The following is a 20,679-nucleotide window of genomic DNA, read 5'->3' as shown; positions in this document are numbered from 1 at the left end:
CCACAGGAAAATATACTCCAGACCTAACGACAATGGGGATTGGCCTGTAGATATTACAGACGATGGTCGAATAAACTTATCAGTTTAGCATATGGATAGTCCATATCCATAGACATCAAAACACTGGCGATCGCCCCCCCCCCAACTCGGCCAACCGCCCCCCCCCCCAAGAAGGGGGGGGCGGACGAATTTTAGTATAGAATTCACACAGTTTATATACGAAATTATTACTTATGTTAAATATATATACTAATTATTTATATTTCAACCTATTTTTAGATTATTTCGCGCCCCCCCCCCTCTAGTATGTTGGACGAATTTTAGTATAGAATTCACACAGTTTGTATACGAAATTATTACTTATGTTAAATATATATACTAATTATTTATATTTAAACCTATTTTTAGATTATTTCGCGCCCCCCCCCCCTCTAGTATGTTGGACGAATTTTAGTATAGAATTCACACAGTTTATATACGAAATTATTACTTATGTTAAATATATACCAATTATTTATATTTAAATCTATTTTTAGATTATTTCGCCCCCCCCCCTCTAGTATGTTGGACGATTTGGTGGGGTCGGGAGGGGGCGATGGTATCTATCCCCCCCCCCCCAATACACTTTCGAGTGTGAGGGGGGCGGTCCAATATATTTGTAGAAATCACAGCTTGCTAACAGAATCATTGAAATATCTATATGATTAAAACTTGTTATTGATATTTTAACCGATCTTTATATTATGTCGTTCCCTGTTTGACGATTGGGGGGGGGGGGGGATACTTCTACTGCCCTTCCCACGTAAACCCTTTGAGTGTGGGGGGGGGGGGGGTCGGTCCTACTTTTATGAAGAAACCATAGTTTGTAAACAAAATTAGTTGAATTAATATTTACATTTTATATTATGTCGCTCCCCTTGAAGTATCTTGGCTGATTCGGTGGGGTAAAGGGAAAGGGGGCTATTGCAACCACTGTCCTCCCCACACTATCCCTCTGAGTGGGGGGGGGGCGGTCCTATTTTTATGGCTTCGCCCCGAGCCCAACTGATGAATAATGAGCTGTAGATGTAAGGAGAACACGTTTCTGCAGCGAAAAAAGCAAGAAAACGCTTTTGTCGTCGGGTCTTTGCCCCGAACCCGTTCTAGTGAACCTTATAGCGCTGCCCCAGTTATTTTGTTTTTCGCCGAAGGTTGAGAAATACTGTTTTTTATTTATTCTCATATATATATATATATATATATATATATATATATATATATATATATATATATATATATATATATATATATATATATACATATATATATATATATATATATATATATTAGGGGTGCACCGGATAGTCCCTCCGGCTCCGGCTTCTGCCGAATATCCGGCATTTTTTACTATCCGGTGCTATTCGGCTCCGGTCGGATATCACTACCGGATAATAAACCGGATAGTAAAAAGTACATAATTTAATATGCATAAAGTGGACCTCGTTCCATTACTGTCTGTTATAGAATGTATTAATGTTTATATGAAAACAAAATAATGTGCTTAAAAATAGAGCCATTATGAATATGCACCAAACATCGTTTATTATAAAGACAAGGCGTGTTAATAACTTAATATAAATAGAGATGAAACTTTACATCATAAATGCGCTTTACATACAGAGCAGCAATGGCTGGCACTTTTTTCAATTTGTCTTGACCTTTGAGTAGGTTAGTTAACATGTTAAAATGCTACATTCCTTGACTACGTCATGCTGACCAGACGTCTGTCTAGCTGTGCTGGTATATCCCCAGAGGTAGAGATGAACAACTCCCACCCCCTTTTATTTGTTTAGTCCATCACATTGAGTTTTTTATAGGCGGGTATCACAAGTTAAATACGATGGACGTAGGTTTAATGTCAGCGTATTGACACTCTCTAGTGGTCACACCTTTCGAGGGAACTGAGTTTGTTTACTTAGTAGTTAATCTTTATTGGGGGGGGGGCTGGACTACCATAGCCACACCTCTAAGGTAACCAGGTAAATTTCCAGATGAACAACTCCCTCCCCCTTTTATTTGTTTAGCCCATCACATTGAGTTCATTGATTGACAGGTGACCCCAAGTCAGATACGATGGACGTAAGCACTCTCTAGAGGTCACTCGAGGGAACTAGGTTTGTTATTGGGGGGGGGGGGTAGACTAGACTTTACATTATAAATTCGTATTACATACTTAGCAGCGATGTCTGGCACATTTTAAAAGCTTGTCTTGACCTTTGAGTGGACTTGTAAACACGTAATATTCCTTAACTACGTCACACTGATAATCTGTCTAGATGTGTGGGTATATCTCCAGATGTAGAAATGAGCAACCCCCACCTCCTTTTGTTTGTTTAGTCCATAACATTGAGTTCACAGATAGGCAACTGACCACATTAAGCCAGATGTCAACGTGTTGACACTGTCTAGAGGTCACATCTTATGAGGGAACTGAGTTTGTTTACTTGGAGTAGAATTTCTATTAGGGGCGGGACTACAAGCCAAATCTCTATAAGGTTAATCTGGTATGAGTTTGTTTATTATGAGATAGGTTGTCAATCAAGGGTCTGGACCACAAACCAAATTGTTAAGACATATTGACATTGTCTAGAGGTCACTAGATGATGACACTAAGTTTGTTTACTTGAAGAGAAATGTCAATTAGAGCGCTGAACTACAGGACACACCCCTACAAGTATTTTGTTACACAAGCCACGGGGATAAAAGTGGCTTGCAAGGGCATTTAGTAAATTAAATAGCAATAATAATGGCTGATAAAACGTCATCACTTATATGGCGTTACTTTAATGTCAAAACAATGGACAACTCTAAAGCAGTTTGCAATGCTTGTAAAATAGTACTGTCACGTGGTAAACCAGGCAAACCTAAAGACTTCTCAACCAGCACTATGATTAGTCATCTACGCTCGAAACACCCAGACTTATTCAACGAAATGACTGCATTTAAATCAGCATTAAGTTATATCACTGCCTGTGCCAGTACGTCTACGAGCTCCAGTGATTCGTCAAGCCTCACACACAAGCAGCAACCAGGGATTAAAGAGGTCTTAGACAAAGCTAAATTGTGGGATATTAATAGTGATAATGCTAAACGCATTCACTTGACCATAGCAAAGATGATTGCAACTGACATGGAACCTTACCAAGTAGTTGAGAAGCCTGGATTTATTGGACTACCCACTATACAACTTAGATTGTACTTAAGAGAGATTTACGCTATAAAACCAAGATTGAACTTTACCTTTACCTTAGTTACATATAAGTTTATATATTCTACATGAGTTATCCCACATTCTACTTTACAATTAGCGGCCTCATACATACACACACACACCATCTCATGTTACAAAGATTAGTTTATGATAAGCATATCTGTAAAAAAAATGCTGTTAATTTTAATTTATCAATCAGTGATAGAGTTTAAAGTAAGAAAGTAAATAACAAAATAATATGAATATAGGTATGTTATATAGAAGATTTGCAAAAACTTCAGTAAAACGAGCTGTTTGAGTCAAGTAGGTATCCGGCTCCGGCCGAATATCTAATTTTACTATCCGGTTATATCCGGCTCCGGCCGGATATCAAAAAGTACTATCCGTTGCACCCCTAATATATATATATATATATATATATATATATATATATATATATATATATATATATATATATATATATATGTGTGTGTGTGTGTGTGTGTGTGTGCTGTACGCACGTTTATCATAGGGTAAGGGTTTAGCGTTAGGGATAGGGTTTGGAAAAAAATCGCCCCCACCACTCCAAAGTTCTGGATCCGCTAGTGCATCAAGAATCAGCCAAAGTTAAGTCAGGGAAGCTTTGTTTGGTTGTTCGAACGAATGCCAAAAGGCGACAGAGAAAATGTTTGTTTTGTATTATTGAAGAGACTCTAAAAGAGACTCCTGGGCATCATTCATTTTTCTCTAAAAGCAGAATCAGGCATTGCGATGGCATTATCAACATTTTCAAAAGTTATACAAACTCTAGATGCATTGACAAGTACAGATCAGAATTCTTCAGTAGATCTAAAGCAGGCGGATATTTATTTGCAAGCATAATTTCTTACCTACATTGGGTATTGGACCCCTGTATTAACGTAAATAAATGATCAGCAAGTATAAATAAGTACCTCTTTCAGACCTTGCGATCTACAGGGCAGATTCTGTAAAGGTCATCTATTTCTATGGCCGACGGTTAACGAGGGTTTCATTTAGCCAACACAACTTAAGTCAGGTTTAAGACTCAGGGCTGTCCTAAAACATCTCGGAATTAAAAATAATTGTCTTAACCGAGATTCAAACCAGGGACCTTTCAGTTAGGAAGTTACGTGCTACACTACTTGTACACCACGCCCCAATCTTTTACAAAAAATGGAACTCTTCACGACACGTGTCAAGTACACTTGAAAAAAAAAGGATTGTCAATTCAACACTACGCATTTACACTAAAAGCATTTACGTTTAAAGACATTTTTACATTCTAAAGAGGACATCACTGAAGTCAGTCTTATCTGAGTCAAAAGCGTGTGCTCAGATCTAGGGGTAGTGAAGAACCACAAGAAAACGGTGCCAGGTGGTTATTTCGATATAAATTATTGATAGATATGTTAGGAAGAAAGCACGTAAGATTTATTTGTTGTCTTTTTATTTGTTGTTGTTGTTTGCGTCGTAACAATACTCTAACAATGAATACACGTTAGTTGAAAAAAAAAAGTTTTTTTTTATTTTTTTTAGGGTATCATGAAGAGCTACCGCAACTGGCATCATGTCAGGCCGCTCGTTAACCGTGGGGCACAAAAAGGGTGACCTTCTTCCCCATAGATCGTCCAGGTCTGAAAGGGCTACTTTCCTACTTTACTCAGCGGCATGATTCATGTCATTGTTCTTCTCTCTCGTTATCGCATGTAGCTTCGTAGCGCTACCTCTTCATATTTTTCTAAAGATTTCTAACACCTAAAGAGTACTTTTCCATAACATTAGTCTTCGTTGTCCTTTTTACGAAGCTTCCATCAACTCACTCTGTCTGTTTGGTCAAATTTCTTCCACTCCCTTTCACTGATCAAGTTGAAACTTTACACAATTATTCGTAGACAATACATTAATCAATTAAAAACAAGCAAATTAGTCAATTAATAACTGGTTATTATTTGTTTCATATCAACATAGTAAATTAATCCTTCATTATTCACAACTACTGCTAAATATGTCAAGTTGTGTTCTTTCAGATAATTGTACACGTTATTTCTCCCACACCCAGTGTCGGATCAAGTTGAACATTGAAACAATTCTTCTGCCTATAAAAAAAGAAAAGTTATAAATATTGTCACGCGCCACATGGGGCCTCCCCCATTGTCATGCGAGTCTGGGATGTGTATGAAATTTAAATCAAGTAGTTATTAAAATAATTTAGTTTTAGTGACGTTAAGTCTAGGGGTTTCTAACGTCACCATAGACCAGCGTGCGTTACAGGTTGGAAACAGAACACACAGGTAATGAAATTAAAGATAAAAGGAGGAGGGATTACAAAGGTGAGGAGTATAATCAAACATCCTAAAGAAACATACCTAGAAGTACAGAGAAATGAGATGTTTAAATCATCCTATTGACTGCTGACTGTACAAGTATGTGTAAGCTTTATTGTTTGTATGACTTAGCTCTTAGGTCTTTGGATTTGGTCGTTGTCTCAGGAGCTTATCTCTCTGCCTTGGTGCTGTAGACTGTTTTAGTCTGCTAGCATGAGCATCAGCTTGGGAGGTACCAGCTCCAGCCGAAATACTGCAGTTGAATTAGTAATATCCCAGCCGCTGTTACAAGTGGGAGTGACACAGCGGGGGTGGGGCAAATTCAACGATGATTAGGCAGGCTGCGGGTGCTGAGAATTGACTTCAGATGTAGAACTTAGTACTCAGTGTTCGCCAATGCCAAGGTGGGTTCAGCAGGAACGTGAGTTCTGGAAGTCGTTGTATTGATCCAGGAGGGCTAACGGGACTTCAGATATCGTAGCTGGGAGGAATCAAAGATTCGGATCCAATAGCAGATAGGAATTCCACGAAACAGGAACCAGTCGGTGTCTTTAGTCGCAATCAGGCTGAAATAAAAACACCCATGATATAAAAGGGCATTGGCCGGGTATAAGCCGTCAATCAGAGAATCACATTTACAAAAAAATGTAGGCCAATGAAATTAGATCAATACAAGGGGAATGATCATAATACAAAAGTGTGTGTGTGTGTGTGTAGGGGTAAACATAAACAAGAACAATGACGCCATTTTTTACATATAGCCTTCGGCATGGAATGAGACTTAAATGAAGAGAGTGCCCGTTCAAGGGGCGCAATTCCTGTCTAAGAAAAATGGACGGGGGATAATTTACTAGTCTCTTGTAAGAAAAACGTTAGTGCGTTAGAAAAATCGTCAAGGCGATCAGCCGAGATCGAATGAAGTAAAATAAAATGTATAAATATATACAAGGTTGCGCCAAGGATCAATTCAGCAATATAGAAATAATAATGTCAACACATGGTGGACATACGCTAATTCAATACAGAAACTCAAAACTCAAATCCCCCGTACACATGAAATTATTAATTTTCTTCCTTACGACAGTGAGAAATACACATACTAGATACAAATGTAATAAGGTAATTCCAAATGACTAAAGCCCAGCAGTGAACATAGGTCCAAATGAATAGAAGACGAAGTAAGGCAGTACAATGAATGATTGAACGCCCCTCAACGTTCTGGCTGAAATGGAGCGACTGTTCGTGATTGAAGAAGTTTGAGACTTAAATGCCGCTTGTCCGAAAATAGGGATTGGGAGGAAAGCATGTGATAGATCACGTGATAGGTCCAGATAGACAATGTGCCACCCGGTCAAGACTAGCGCTTTCCACTTATTAGCCAATGAGGTATTAAGAACACTTGGCCAGTGGTTAAGCGTGATGTGTGCTCAGGGTCTAGACAAAGGGGAAAGAGACATTCTGGCTGCCTCGCAAAATGAAAGGAGCCCAGATCGTCTCGCGCTAGTGATAAGGTCAACAAGGTTGATAGACATGGGCAAACTGGTGAGTAGCAAATGTGGTTTGACATTTGTGCTAAGAGAAGGGGAAATAAGAGAAGGTGCAGGATAAAGTTGTTTTCCAATGTGATGGCGCTTGCTGTTCCTTTGGATACAGCAGCTGCATGAAGAGTAGTACTGTAGGGCTTGGTGTTCAAATTGGACCTAGGCATTAAATTAATAATTTGTGATCAAATTGAGTGACACTGTAAGCAAGCTCAACTCAAATTGGTCTACAACACACCGTGACCGTCCTTTGCAAAACTTAGTATTCATTAATCCTCTAGCTGCATTTGCATTTATATCTTGATTTTAATCTCAATTTAATTATAAACATTTTTCTCTATTTCAGCTTTAAAAATACAACAATACCATTACTCTACAATGGTCTACAAATGTTTCTGTTTTTGGTTGGTGCTATTATCCTCATAGTTCTCTACAGTATTGTGGCCAGGCGAATTTTTCAACATGCCCAGGGACGTCAGCGTCGTAGATCTGGTGAAATACAAAACCGCAAGAGAAAAATTTGGAGCTTTTCTTATTGCTCCTCTCCATCTCTGACACCAAACTCACCTCCAGATAGTTCTGAGGAGTTGAAAGTCAAAAATACGAGAAGTTGTGATGACAATAAGACAAAGTCTTCTTTTGATTTCAACTTTAAGGAAGAAATACATAAACATGTTCTGCTTCAATCAGCTAAAAATATCATCTGCCACCGTTCTAATTCAGATAAGGATTTGTTTTTAAACAAAGCCTATTATTCTTCAGTAAAGCCCAAAGTGTACAGCTTAGATGATGTCAACACTGAGAGACCCATCTCCTGCCAGACAACTCTGTTAATAAAGCCCACAATTAGGTTGACTTTGGTGGACCAGGTGGAATGTTTAAGAAGGCAAAGCTTACCTAAGCATTTCAGGATAGAAGATGATCATAATATTAATTGGGTTTTTAAAGACTTCTCTCCCCCATCTACACCAATTGAAGAGTTGAACAACCCAAACCGTTGGCTTCTTACTGGTTCAAGTGAACAACCAACGCAACACAACCCAACTATTGACGCAAAACTAGAAAGTAGGAAAAACCCGTATGAGTCTCAAGATGTTCAATTGTCTAGTGTACAACAAAGTAAGGTTGATCAAAACTCACCTGAAACTGAAACATTACCAACAAAAACGATCAATTCTAAAACGAGAAAATGCCACAGTCAGAATTCAAGTAAGTATAGAGACTTATAGAACATTGGAAAGGCTTGGGGGTCTTCTTCTTCTTCTTTTTCTCATTATTTTGGGAGTCAACCCTGAGGAAAAATCAGGAGCCGGCAAACATTGGGCAGTTTGCAGCACAGAGTGCATTTGAGCTTGGTACGCCACTGATCCCAAACTGTATTGGCACTTGCTGTTCCTTTGGATACAGCAGCTGCGTGAAGAATAGTGAACTTCTGTGTGGACATCGTTCCGACAATGCTAATGCATTCATCTCTTATTTCTATTGTTACGAATCTCACTATCCAGGATCTCTGCAAACTGCACCATACACCACCAACTTAAAGAACTTGACAAGTCAGGGCTCCAAAATAACGTAAAGGTTTAATGTCCATAAATAACAGCCAATACTGTACAATTGGCAGCACGTAGAACAGTACAAATAGCTCTGCGATAACAAATATCTCTCCGATAACACCGTTCCGCCGTATCAAGTATTGCACTGGCCTCTCCGTCTCGTTCCGGGCTTGCACTGGGTTCAACAGTTCGAGACTGACTTCACACACTAGGCTCGTTGTGTCGGACTCGATCACAGACCAAGATCAAGACGCCGTTCGTCTCAACTGTACTTGACAGTACTCCGCACTGAACCGTCGTAATGCTCCGTACAGAACCACACCGTTGAACTGTGCTGTAGTCGACCGTGTTCTGAACTCCTGTCGTGAACCCGCTTTCTGAACCGTCTTGACTGCGTCACCTCCGCTCTTATATAGGGTCCCTACTGGCCTTCTCGAACCGGACAGAACGCCGCTCGACGTTTCTAGGTGGTCAGATGACTACAACTCTCGTGACGCCCCTGAGCTCTGTTCACGTCGGCGATCCTTCCCGAACTCTCTTGTTGACACTCGTCTCGGCCGATCGTCGTAACTCGTCACGGTTGACCGCTCGTCTAGCGCTGGCCTGGGGCGATTTGCGTCGGCTGACTACACACACACCACTACCCCCATCTGTGCCACCACCAGGTTTATAACACTGCCCCCTCCTTAGATCTGTCCGTCCCGGACAGAATCAACATCATGGCATTGGCTGTGAAGTTTCATCGCTGTAGGTGGGGGTCGATCGGTGGCAGTTGGCTTGCCTCTTGAGCTTGACGGAGTCATCCATGTTGCAGTCAGCTTCCTTCTTCTTCGCCAGTTTGCCTTGACCTGGTTGCCCCGCCGTCGTGCTTTCATTGCCATCCACGTGGAATTCAGAAGACGTTTTCTTCTCCTCCAGTTAGCCTTCATCTGGGTGTATCGACGTCGTGATCGCATCGTCATCCATGTTGCACTCAGGAAAAGTCGCCTTTTTCTTCTTCTCCGCCAGTTGGTCTTCATGTGGCTGCAGTTATTTCTTGGTTGAATCACCATGCACGTTGGACTACGCAAACGCCGCCTTCTTCTTTTCCTCCAGTTGATGGTCTTCTTGTTGCAGTGACGTTGTAGTTGCATCGCTCTCTTGTCTGTCGGTACTGAGGACAGCCACTTGACACATGGAGAGGCATAGGATGTAAGGGCAGGGATTACCAAGATTGTTGACCAAAGAGGTGGCTTCATAGGGCTTTGCGAAGAAGGACTGGGATGGGCTTCAAATCCACAGGACAGGGAATTGTGGGACAGGTCATCATCTTCAGCCTTGTCTGGAGGGCATGCTTGTGGGGCAGGTTGGTAACACTTCACTTCATCTTCGGCCTCAGGCTCCATTCGGCTTTCTTCACCCTCATCAGGACCTCTCTCTCTCGTCTCAGTATCGGGCCAATCGCTTGTTGGTTTCAGACCTTGTCGATGACTTTCGTCTTGCAAATGTCCATCAACGTCAGGCTGCCTTGGATTCTCTTGACCACCATCAGGACTTTCCTCTCCAGTCTTAGCAGCTGGACCAACGTCAGGCTTCCTTGGGTTCTCTTGACAGCCATCAAGACTTTCATCTCCAGTCTTGGTAACTAGACCAACGTCTGTTGGGTCCGGACCTGGCTCGTATTTCTCAGCTTGTAGATGTCCCTCAACAGCTTCGTCAGATTTCATTGGGTTCCTATGGTCACCATCAGGGCTTCTCTCGCTGGTCTTAGAATCTGGGCAGGCGTCAGTAGGGTCCAACCTTCGTAGGCCACTTTCAACTTGCAAACGTTTCTCAGCAACATGCTTGGACGCGGAGCAAACATTCACTTGATCTGGCTTGCTGTTTGAGGTGATCTCTTCTTGCATAGCTGCCATCTGTCCCTGCATAGCTGTCATCTGTTCTTGCATGATACTGGTACTGGTGGTCAGTTGCTGCATGCTACGGGCGAGCTGTTCCAGCAAGTTAGGTTCGACTTCAAAAAGATATGTGTCCGGATCTTCTTTTTCTTCCAACATGTCTTCTCGGAGGCGTGCTTGTAAAGTTTCCTTGTTTCCATATACCTTCAGCCTTCGTCCACGGAGTTCTTGCTTCAGTTCTCTAAAATCAAGTTCGTACAGCAGTTTCAGACGAGCCATAGTAGATCCGATCCAATCCGATTCCGATCCGATCCCACTTCTGACACCAGTTGTTACGAATCTCACTATCCAGGCTCTCTGCAAACTGCACCATACACCACCAACTTAAAGAACTTGACAAGTCAGGGCTCCAAAATAACGTAAAGGTTTAATGTCCATAAATAACAGCCAATACTGTACAATTGGCAGCACGTAGAACAGTACAAATAGCTCTGCGATAACAAATATCTCTCCGATAACACCGTTCCGCCGTATCAAGTATTGCACTGGCCTTTCCGTCTCGTTCCGGGCTTGCACTGGGTTCAACAGTTCGAGACTGACTTCACACACTAGGCTCGTTGTGTCGGACTCGATCACAGACCAAGATCAAGACGCCGTTCGTCTCAACTGTACTTGACAGTACTCCGCACTGAACCGTCGTAATGCTCCGTACAGAACCACACCGTTGAACTGTGCTGTAGTCGACCGTGTTCTGAACTCCTGTCGTGAACCCGCTTTCTGAACCGTCTTGACTGCGTCACCTCCGCTCTTATATAGGGTCCCTACTGGCCTTCTCGAACCGGACAGAACGCCGCTCGACGTTTCTAGGTGGTCAGATGACTACAACTCTCGTGACGCCCCTGAGCTCTGTTCACGTCGGCGATCCTTCCCGAACTCTCTTGTTGACACTCGTCTCGGCCGATCGTCGTAACTCGTCACGGTTGACCGCTCGTCTAGCGCTGGCCTGGGGCGATTTGCGTCGGCTGACTACACACACACCACTACCCCCATCTGTGCCACCACCAGGTTTATAACACTATGTATAGTTCGATGATAACCACTTTCGTTATACAGGGGGCTAAGGGCTTTGCACTGTTGTTTTGTGCCTAATGATGCAGTGTCAGGTGCGTTTAGCAGACCATGTCTGCAGCATGGAATAACCTACCCGGTGTGCAGCCAAACTCACCAGTCACATGCTTCGAAACTGAAGGGTGCCTGTTTCACGGCTTTGTTCATTTTTTTTTTGTTTTCGTATATTATAAAAAGACATCTATGCTGTTTTCATGATTCGATAAACATCTTCTGGTCTTAAAAATGCTTGGAAATCAAATCAAAGCCTCATTGTAGCCTATATTATGATTGAGTAATAAAATTAATTAGCGTGGGTTTATCTTACACATTTTGAGCTTATGTTCTATTTTATTATAGTCCTAATTAATAATTAATTAATGATAATAGTTCTAGGTCATTTTATATCATAATTTAGTCATTAAATTAACTAGCGTGGCTTCATCTAGGTTATTTATTAACTATTTACTTATAATGATAGCTGTCTGAAGACCGGAACACCCATTTCCTTTCTTTTTTTTTTTTCGAATTAGAATAAATGGGCCACATTTTAACGATCAATCTAACGACCATATATTTCTAGCCCGTGAATTAAAGTATCTGTTACGTTAAAATGTCACGGCCTACTCTCTCTCTCTCTTTCTCTAGACCCCCAACTTTGTTTTTTAACTTCGCATCTTAATTTCTCCCACACAAACTTGATTTGGAAAGACCCACTTCATAATACGCCCTCGAAACGTACATGCTCTCACATTCTGGGCCCATTGATTTTAGTAACTTTTTTACTTATCCCCCCCCCCTCTCACCCAACACAATTTTAAACAATTCGTGTTTCGTACATATTCCCGTTCCCCTTTCGACATTTCTCTTGGTATTTTGTTCTCTTGAATAAAAAGAAATATCTATTTGGTTTTATGAATTGTAATTGTAATCGCAGTGGCGAAGCTGTGGCGGGAGTGGAGGTGGGTCCAAATGTGAAAATTCCCCCGGCCCCCACTTGATAGGGGCCCCAAATGAGTGTCCGAAATTATTTTTCACATTAAATATTACTCCTATTATCTCATGTCATGTTGTCGAATTTCAAAAAATGCAGGGGCCCCCTAAAGAGGTCAAGCCCCTCGGGTCCCCAAATCTCTATCTACGCCACTCTCTCTCTCTTCTCTGTCTAAAAAAAAAAAGGAAAAATACTCTAGATCTATCGAAATAAACCGAATACAAACTCTAATGCCATTTTTTTAGAAATATCAAAACAAAAAAGTGAAATGAATTTCCTCAGTTATATCGATTTATGAAAAGCTTACTAAACAATTTCTTAGTAAGCAATTATTAAGAGGTAGGCACAGCTTTTTGCAAAATTTACAATTTACTTTGGTACCCCGAAACGCTTCAAAGAGTTATTGTCAAAAAAACAACAACATCTAAATAAAAAAAAATCATGCAGTGTTTTTTTTTTTAGACTCTTTTTAAAAGGAACTGAGAAGGAAGGAACTTGAAATAAAAAGACTTTGGTAAAAAGAAAAAAAAAGATATTAGTCATCTTATATACATAGATTGATATCTTTTTAGATTATGTATCTATAAAATGCAAAATAATAATAATAACACTACATTATATGCCACATAGGTTTGGGTTAAAAAAGAAAGACTTTACAAAACAACAACTTTAAAAGAAAAAACCCGCGAATTTTTTTGTAGTGTTAAAAGATCTCCATGTCCAGTCTAGATATAATGTAATATATATATGTCTGTGCTGCGACCTTTTTGGAAAATTAAAAAATGAAAGAAAAAAAGTTTTTGATGGAGCTTGCGTTGCGAATTGCGGCTGTCAGGTCAAAAAGTGAGCACCTAGGAGGTAAATGAACCTGTGTACAAACTTTGAGGCGAATACGTAGGATGGTTTAAGAGATCTCGTGATCTATTCGGTATGTCATTGAGTGGAAACATATATATATAGTAGATTTAATTACATGATAAATCCAAACTAATTGGTACACTTAATATAAGTGTGAGCAGGTCAGGCAGGCGCGATTGGGAGACCTATGTTCTGACTGCTCAACATTAAAATTGACCAACAGTAGGTAGATGTTAGCGCTACTGGGTGGGCTCAATCTGTGCACCTCGGTATGGTGACCAAGGGGCTAGAGTCGCCTAAGTAACCAGACAACTAACTATACTAACCTAAACTAAAGGAAAGCAAGATAACGAAACTTTAGTTTAGGATAAATAAACAAAACGGAATTTTATTTACATATACAAAATAAATCAATAATAAAATAATATATACACTAACCACTATAACTGATACTAACCCCCTGCTACTAAACTTACACTACTACAAACACAAACAAACTAACCAAACCAACTATCTAACACAAACTGATCAAACGAACTACTACACTAGACCTAGATCTACACAAACACACTACAATAAACTAGTCTAGATCTACAATATCCTACTACTGCAACCCCAAATCTCCATAACCCATAACACTAAAACAAGAACACCTTAGTTAGTCTTAGTACCTTACTATTAGTATTCACTAAGAACAGAAACGGACTATAACTAAGCCACTAAGCCTTGACTAAGGCAATACTAAACTAGATCTAGTACAGAACAACATAGTAATATCAGTTATAATAGCACAGCAGAGTAATAGCAGCATGTATTCCAGCAGCTATATTCAGCAGTTAAAACAGCAGTGTAATACTCAATAGCAGCTGTAATATTAGCCTGCAATACATAAAATCATATATTCTATTAGATCTAGAAAACTAAAAGCAGGACTGATGGACGCCGCCATCTTTAAATTAACATGCTCAAAACATAAACTGCCTACTAGAAAATAAAACTAAATTAAGATATATCTAGCATATTTACACATAGTGTGACATAGATCTAGTAAAAGAAAATATAAAATAGTTATACACTTACCGGCCGTCCCAGGTGCAGAAATAAAAATATTGAAAACAATTACTATCATTTAAGATCACCAAGACCTCTCGTCACACAGACAAAGATGCTGTACTGACTGTACACTGGTCAACTGTCCACTCAACTGTTTTAAAACAGCGTGGCATCACTTTTTATACACCTCACCCTAACCTACACAAAAAGCGAAAGTACAAATAATAAATTTGGCACTAGCCTATAAAAAATAGAATACATAAAAATATAGCTCTGGGAGCGCAAGCTCACATAAGCTTTGTTTTTTTTTTAAGTTTTTTTTTTGTATTTGCTTGTTTTGTTTTTGTTCTCTATAAAGGTATATTGTTTAAGCAAGCTATGGTGGTGAACATTATCGAATGTTGATTATCTAAGCCCTTTGAAAAGTCATCTATTAGCAATATTTCACATGACCAACAATTTCTAAAGTCATGTTGATATGGAGTTTATAATGTTATCGAATAGTTTAGGATGTTGCTACATATTATCTGTTCTAGTATTTTACATATGATGCAGGTGAATGATAACGGTTTTTAGGTTTTCTAGATCAGATTTATCTTTTTTTTTAAAATAGTGGTGTCACATTAGCTTCTCTCCAGTATCTAGGAATTCTACCTTGATTAAGTATTAAGCCTGATAAAGTATATGTAAAATCTCTACCCTAGTCTGACTTATACTGGTACCCTTATTGTAGACTTTTTTTTAGCTTAGTAACAAATATGTACACTCCAAACACTTATAAGCTCGAGCTAAAGTCATATGATATATATTAGTACCTTGCAGTACCACTGGTACATAAAATAAATGTGTGTATTTAACGTTACCTGAAAAGTAATAAGGCATTCATGTTTATTTTTTTTTAACTATTTATTTCTGAATAGAGAAACTATTGCCTAACAGAAGATGGTCCATGAGGCTATCAATTAAAAGTCTGGGAGACATCAAGAAACTCAGCATTAACTCGGATAGTGCAGGCAAGTGTCTGATACTTTACGTAACGGTGCTAATAATATAATTGACACAATTTAAAAACATGAATGTTTAGATTACTAAATGGCTTTGACTACTTTGGATGGGATGAAATGTTCTTTAGATTCACTTTATGATTCCAACAGATTTTATTTCACAATCTCGAGTTTGTCATCTTTTAACAATCCTCGATTTGAAAAAAAAAGACTAATAAAGTGTTGTTTTTTAAAATAGAAATTTGGAATTCTAAAGCTTCTTCTCGTTGTGTAGGTTTGTCCCTATGTTTTATAACGCAGTTTGGATATGTTGTTATGTTGTTATGTTGTTGTTTAAATCACAATCAAATCAAATCATATCTTTTTTTTTTTGTTTAGGTACAAGAAGAACCACTCTGATGTTGTTTGTCATTACATTGATTTATATTTTCTCTTTCCTGCCACACCTACTATTGATGATTTTCAAAACCCTGAACATTGATTGGCTAAGTCAATATGGAGACACTGGAGTGATGCTACATAATTTGCTGATAAGATCTTATTTTATTAACAGTGCCTCCAACCCTATCATATACAGCTTCTTTTCCAAAAACTTCTTCTCTGAATGCAAGTACATTCTCAAGAAGACATGCAGACAGAGAACGTGACTTCAGTCTATAAATCATCAAGCTAGGCCATAGACCCTTCTGGGTAGAACATAGACTCTTTTTGACCTAGACCATATGCCCTTTTTTTGCTTAGATCATACTTAGATCGTAGACCCTACATACATAAATATATAAATAATGGTTCACTTTTTATAACTTATAAAGGAAATGAATTACCAAATATAAATAAATTTCCATTCTTTAGCTTTTTTTGGGTTTGTTTGGTTATCTGTTAGACTGTCATGTTTACATGTCAAATATCAGGAATAGCTATTGGTATACTATTGTTTGACTGCTTATGGACTTTTGAAAACGAACCTTTTTATTTTAAAAATTAATATGCAGACCTTTTTTTAAATTTGCATTACAAATAAACCATTTTGAAAACAATGCTTGTTTCTATTTTTGTTTTAAGAAACTAAGAATGCACATTGTAGAAAGCACATGTTGAAATGTACATTTTTGTTAAAAAGGAATATAGGATTTTAGTGAAACTTGAAGATGTCGCTCAGTTCCAATGTTGCTTTTTAGCGGCCCCCGAAAGGGGAAAACGCTATTAGTTTTGTGTGGAATGTCTATCTGTCCGTCCCGTTTATATCTCGTAAACTAGAAAAGATAGTGAAAATCAGACATCATAATATTTTAGACCATTCAAAGTTCTGATGCAACGGCTACTTTTTTTCTGAAAGCGAAAAATCTAATGTTTTAAATCACTTATGCCAGCAGTTTTTTCTTAAAAATACACCACTTTTACAACTATTCACTATTAATAGTAACAAACCCGGTAGGCTCTTTAGTAAGGGTGATAACTATTTGCCATATTTTTAACAAATTTATGCAAACTGTTTTAGATTTTTTGTCAAAAATTATTTTTTTACATTTGTATTGCTAAGTTAAGTAAGTTCTGTTATACTAACTACTACATTTACATAAAAAATGTTTACTTTTTCTTAAAGAGAAAAAAAAATCTATTTAGTATGCATATAAGTTGGAAATAATTTAAAACAGCAATTAATAAGTAGTTTCTTCATATTATCACGTGAACTGGAAATGCCCCCATTGAACTATAGGACACTCAAATAAAGGAATATTTTTTTTACGGTAATTTTTTTTCCTTGAATAAGAAATTGACAAAAACAATTTACAAAATTTTTAGATCAATTAGATAATCATTATATGACAATCAGTTAGGTCAGGTTCACATCCAACTTCACTTTCACCTATTCCTTGGACTGCTGGACCGTTAGGGCACCACACAAGATCTGTCAACCTTCCTTCTCCATTCTTCTGTCATTTTCCTTTAATAGAATTTTTAACTGATATTCTTTCTGAAAGTATTGAAACCTGCCTGGCTTAGTGGTAAAGCGTTTGCCTCCGAACCGAAGATTTAGCTGCGGGATTGTTAGAACATCCCTCAGTCCACCAACTCGAATGAACACCTGACATTAGTTGTGGAAAGTAAAGGTGGTTGGTCCTGTGCTGACCTCACGACCGTCGGTCATGGAATCGATAGGTCTATAAGATATACCTTACTAGCATTACCCAGCGGCCCGCTCATTTGTTCCCAGGCTATATTTTGTTATTGGCCGGAACTTATGTGCATTTTTTTTTGCGCTTCCAATATAACGGGCCGCTTTTTTTATGTTCCATCTAACACACTTTCTTAGCCCGTGAATTCTAGCATCTCTCACGTTGAATATTGGAAAGGCCCGTTCTCTCTCGTTTTCTTAATGCTGTCCCACATACATTTAGGCTTAGTTTGGAACGGCACGCTTTATAACGCCCCTTCCCACATACTTTTGGTCGTGAATTTCATGCATCACTTACTCCTTCCCGCCCTGCCTTGCGAGCCGATATACACGCTCTAATATTTTCATGGATGGATGGTTTCTTACCTCCCCTACCCTGCAACAACACTTCACCTTACACTATCCAACGTCTGGCTATATTGCAAAAAACGTTTTGTTACCTTCCAAAGTTTGACTCCCAGCAAAGTTTAAGCACATAGAGACTAAGTGTACAAGAAAACTTGCACAAGACAATGTCATGATCGTTGCTTCCATTTCTTCAGGACCGTTGTCGCTGATGTTCGCCTTTTGAAACGTTTAGAAGTAGTGGCTATACCTGTACTTGTCATCAGGGCAGTTGGTCCTGCACGCCGCTTCAGCAGACCTTCTCGATGACATCCCGCGTCATACTTGTAGACCCACACGTAGTCATGGTTTCAAACATTCTCAGCCGTGTCACTAAGATATGCCTATGAAGTATCCTTGCAATGGTCCATGTGTAAAAGTACATTAATTGCTGAACCGAGTCCAGCTGAAATTCGTTCACCATCGTTCATGTTACTCTCGCTAGCGAAAACAGAAGTATCGAAGTCTCCACTGGTTTCAGACCCTGTAGGTGGGTTTCTTGACATTTGCATTCTCTTCGTAAAGCACCACATGTATAGTTCTGGTTTCACGCCTGAATGCAGTAATCCAAATTCGAGTTCCTTTCGTAAGCACTGGCAGATAGACAGAGGCACTAGCGGATCCAGAACTTTGGAGTGGAAGGGGGCGATTATTGGGATGTTAAAAAAAAGCAGTATTTCTCAACCTTCGGCGAAAAAAAATATAAAAAAGCTAGGGGGCCTGGGGGAGCGCTGTAAGCTCCCCCAGTGGAGATTGGGGCGAAGCCTCGACGCCAAAATCGTTTTCTTGCATCCTTCACTGCAGGAACGCATTCTCCTGACATCTACAGCTCATTATTCATCCTATTCAAAAAAGGATCTTTTGAATAATGTTTTACTTGAAAAATATTCTAATATGCATTTATAGGCCCTTACTACATTGCAAATACAACCGATTTGTTCCTTGAAAAAAATAAGATACCCCACATATTTAGAATAAGGCTTTGAGGATCGCCGCCGAAAAAAATTATTCGAAAAAAAAAAAAAAAAAAAAAAACAGCTATGTTTAGGCCTTTCTCTAGACAGCTAGAAGGTCTGGGGGAGCGCTGTAAGCTCCTCCAGTGGGGATTGGGGCGAAGCCTCGACGCCAAACTCGTTTTCTTGCATCCTTCACTTCAGAAACGCATTCTCCTGACATCTACAGCTCATTATTCATCCTACTAAGATAGGACCTTTTGAATAATGTTTTACTTTGAATAATGATTTTACAGGCTCTTACTACATCGCAAATACAACCAATTTGTTCTTGAAAAGATAAGATACTTCAGAGATTTAGATTAAGACTTTGAGGAACTCCACCGAAAAAAAACATTTATTCGAAAAATAATGTTAAAAAAAAAAAAGCTCATTTGTAAGTGATACATTTTGTTCAACAGGCATATTTGTAACTTTGTTTTGTTACAGAATTATAATTCAAAGCTTTAAAAAAAACATTTCGGAAGTGGAAGGAGAAATTAAGTGAACCTATTCGATTTTACTCAAATTTTTTTTGCATTTTTAGGATTCAAGCATAAATTGTGAGTTATTGTCCGAAATTTTTTTATACAACAGAAAAATATCAGTATGAGTAAAGGTTGAAAAAGATGACTAGGAAAATAATATTTGTCTTTCTTAAAATAACTAAGATAAATTCGTTTACAATTACATAAACTCTGTCGCCATATTTGACTTTTCTGTTTTAAAACGTCATGTTTTCGTCTGGAAAGGGAGGGGGAGGTAGAGTAAAAACGATTAATCCTCGCTCCTTTTTATAATTTCTGCTAATGATAGCATAGTGGGGTGACTCGATAAAAGAATTTAATTTATAGCATATATAAATTGTATTGGCGACATTTTTTTTTAAATTTTGTAATCTCTTACAAAAACTAAAAAGTATTGGTTTGTTCGATGGGTGGAGGACGATTGCATGTATCGCCCCTCCCACCTGGTACAACCCTTTTTCAATTTTATATTTACTAATGATAAAATTTGAGATCAGAGTGTGTATGCAACATAATATACAAATGGGTTAAAGCGTCAATATGTAGCTTATATTATATAGATATTCAACTAATTTTGTTCAAAAACTATGATTTCTCCATAAGAATAGGACCACCACCCCCACACTCAGAGGGCTAGAGTGGGGAGGGCAGTAGAAGCAATCAACCCCCGCCACCTCATCAAATTGGCCAAGATACCAGAAGTTTAGCGACATAATATAAAAATTATATAGTAATTCAACTAATTTTGTTCAAAAACTATGTTTTCTAAAAAAAAAAAATAGGACCGCCCCCCCCCCCCTATCAAAGGGTTTAAGTGGCAGGGCAGTAGATGTATTCGCCCCCCTCCCCACCCTATCGGATAACGGGGTAACGACATAATATAAAAATAAGTTAAAATATCAATCACAAGATTGAATTATATAGATATTTAATTGATTCTGTTAACAAGCTGTGATTTAAAAAAAAAAACTGGACCGCCCCCCACTCGAAAGTTTATGGTTGGGGGGGGGGGCGGGATTGATGCCATCGCCACCTCCCC

At 38.8% G+C, this 20,679-nt stretch overlaps 1 protein-coding gene across 3 annotated transcripts in view; it reads left to right on the top strand.

The window, feature by feature from the left end:
* The window catches only part of LOC106053322 (prostaglandin E2 receptor EP4 subtype-like), a 28,196-nt gene extending 11,598 nt beyond the window's left edge, over positions 1-16,598 (top strand). For all 3 annotated transcript variants that reach the window (XM_056040147.1, XM_056040146.1, XM_056040148.1), the window contains 3 exons: positions 7,462-8,324; positions 15,478-15,570; positions 15,940-16,598. In XM_056040147.1, the coding sequence (XP_055896122.1) occupies positions 7,462-8,324; positions 15,478-15,570; positions 15,940-16,208 (1,225 nt within the window). In that variant the 3' untranslated portion in view covers positions 16,209-16,598. The remainder of the gene's footprint in view (positions 1-7,461; positions 8,325-15,477; positions 15,571-15,939) is intronic.
* The last annotated feature ends 4,081 nt before the right edge of the window (positions 16,599-20,679 follow it).

Source organism: Biomphalaria glabrata, chromosome 9 (assembly GCF_947242115.1).
Source record: "Biomphalaria glabrata chromosome 9, xgBioGlab47.1, whole genome shotgun sequence".
Classification (NCBI taxonomy): Eukaryota; Metazoa; Mollusca; class Gastropoda; family Planorbidae; genus Biomphalaria; species Biomphalaria glabrata.
The sequence above is the reverse complement of the archived record's forward strand: the minus strand, read 5'-3'. Positions and strand labels throughout refer to the sequence as shown.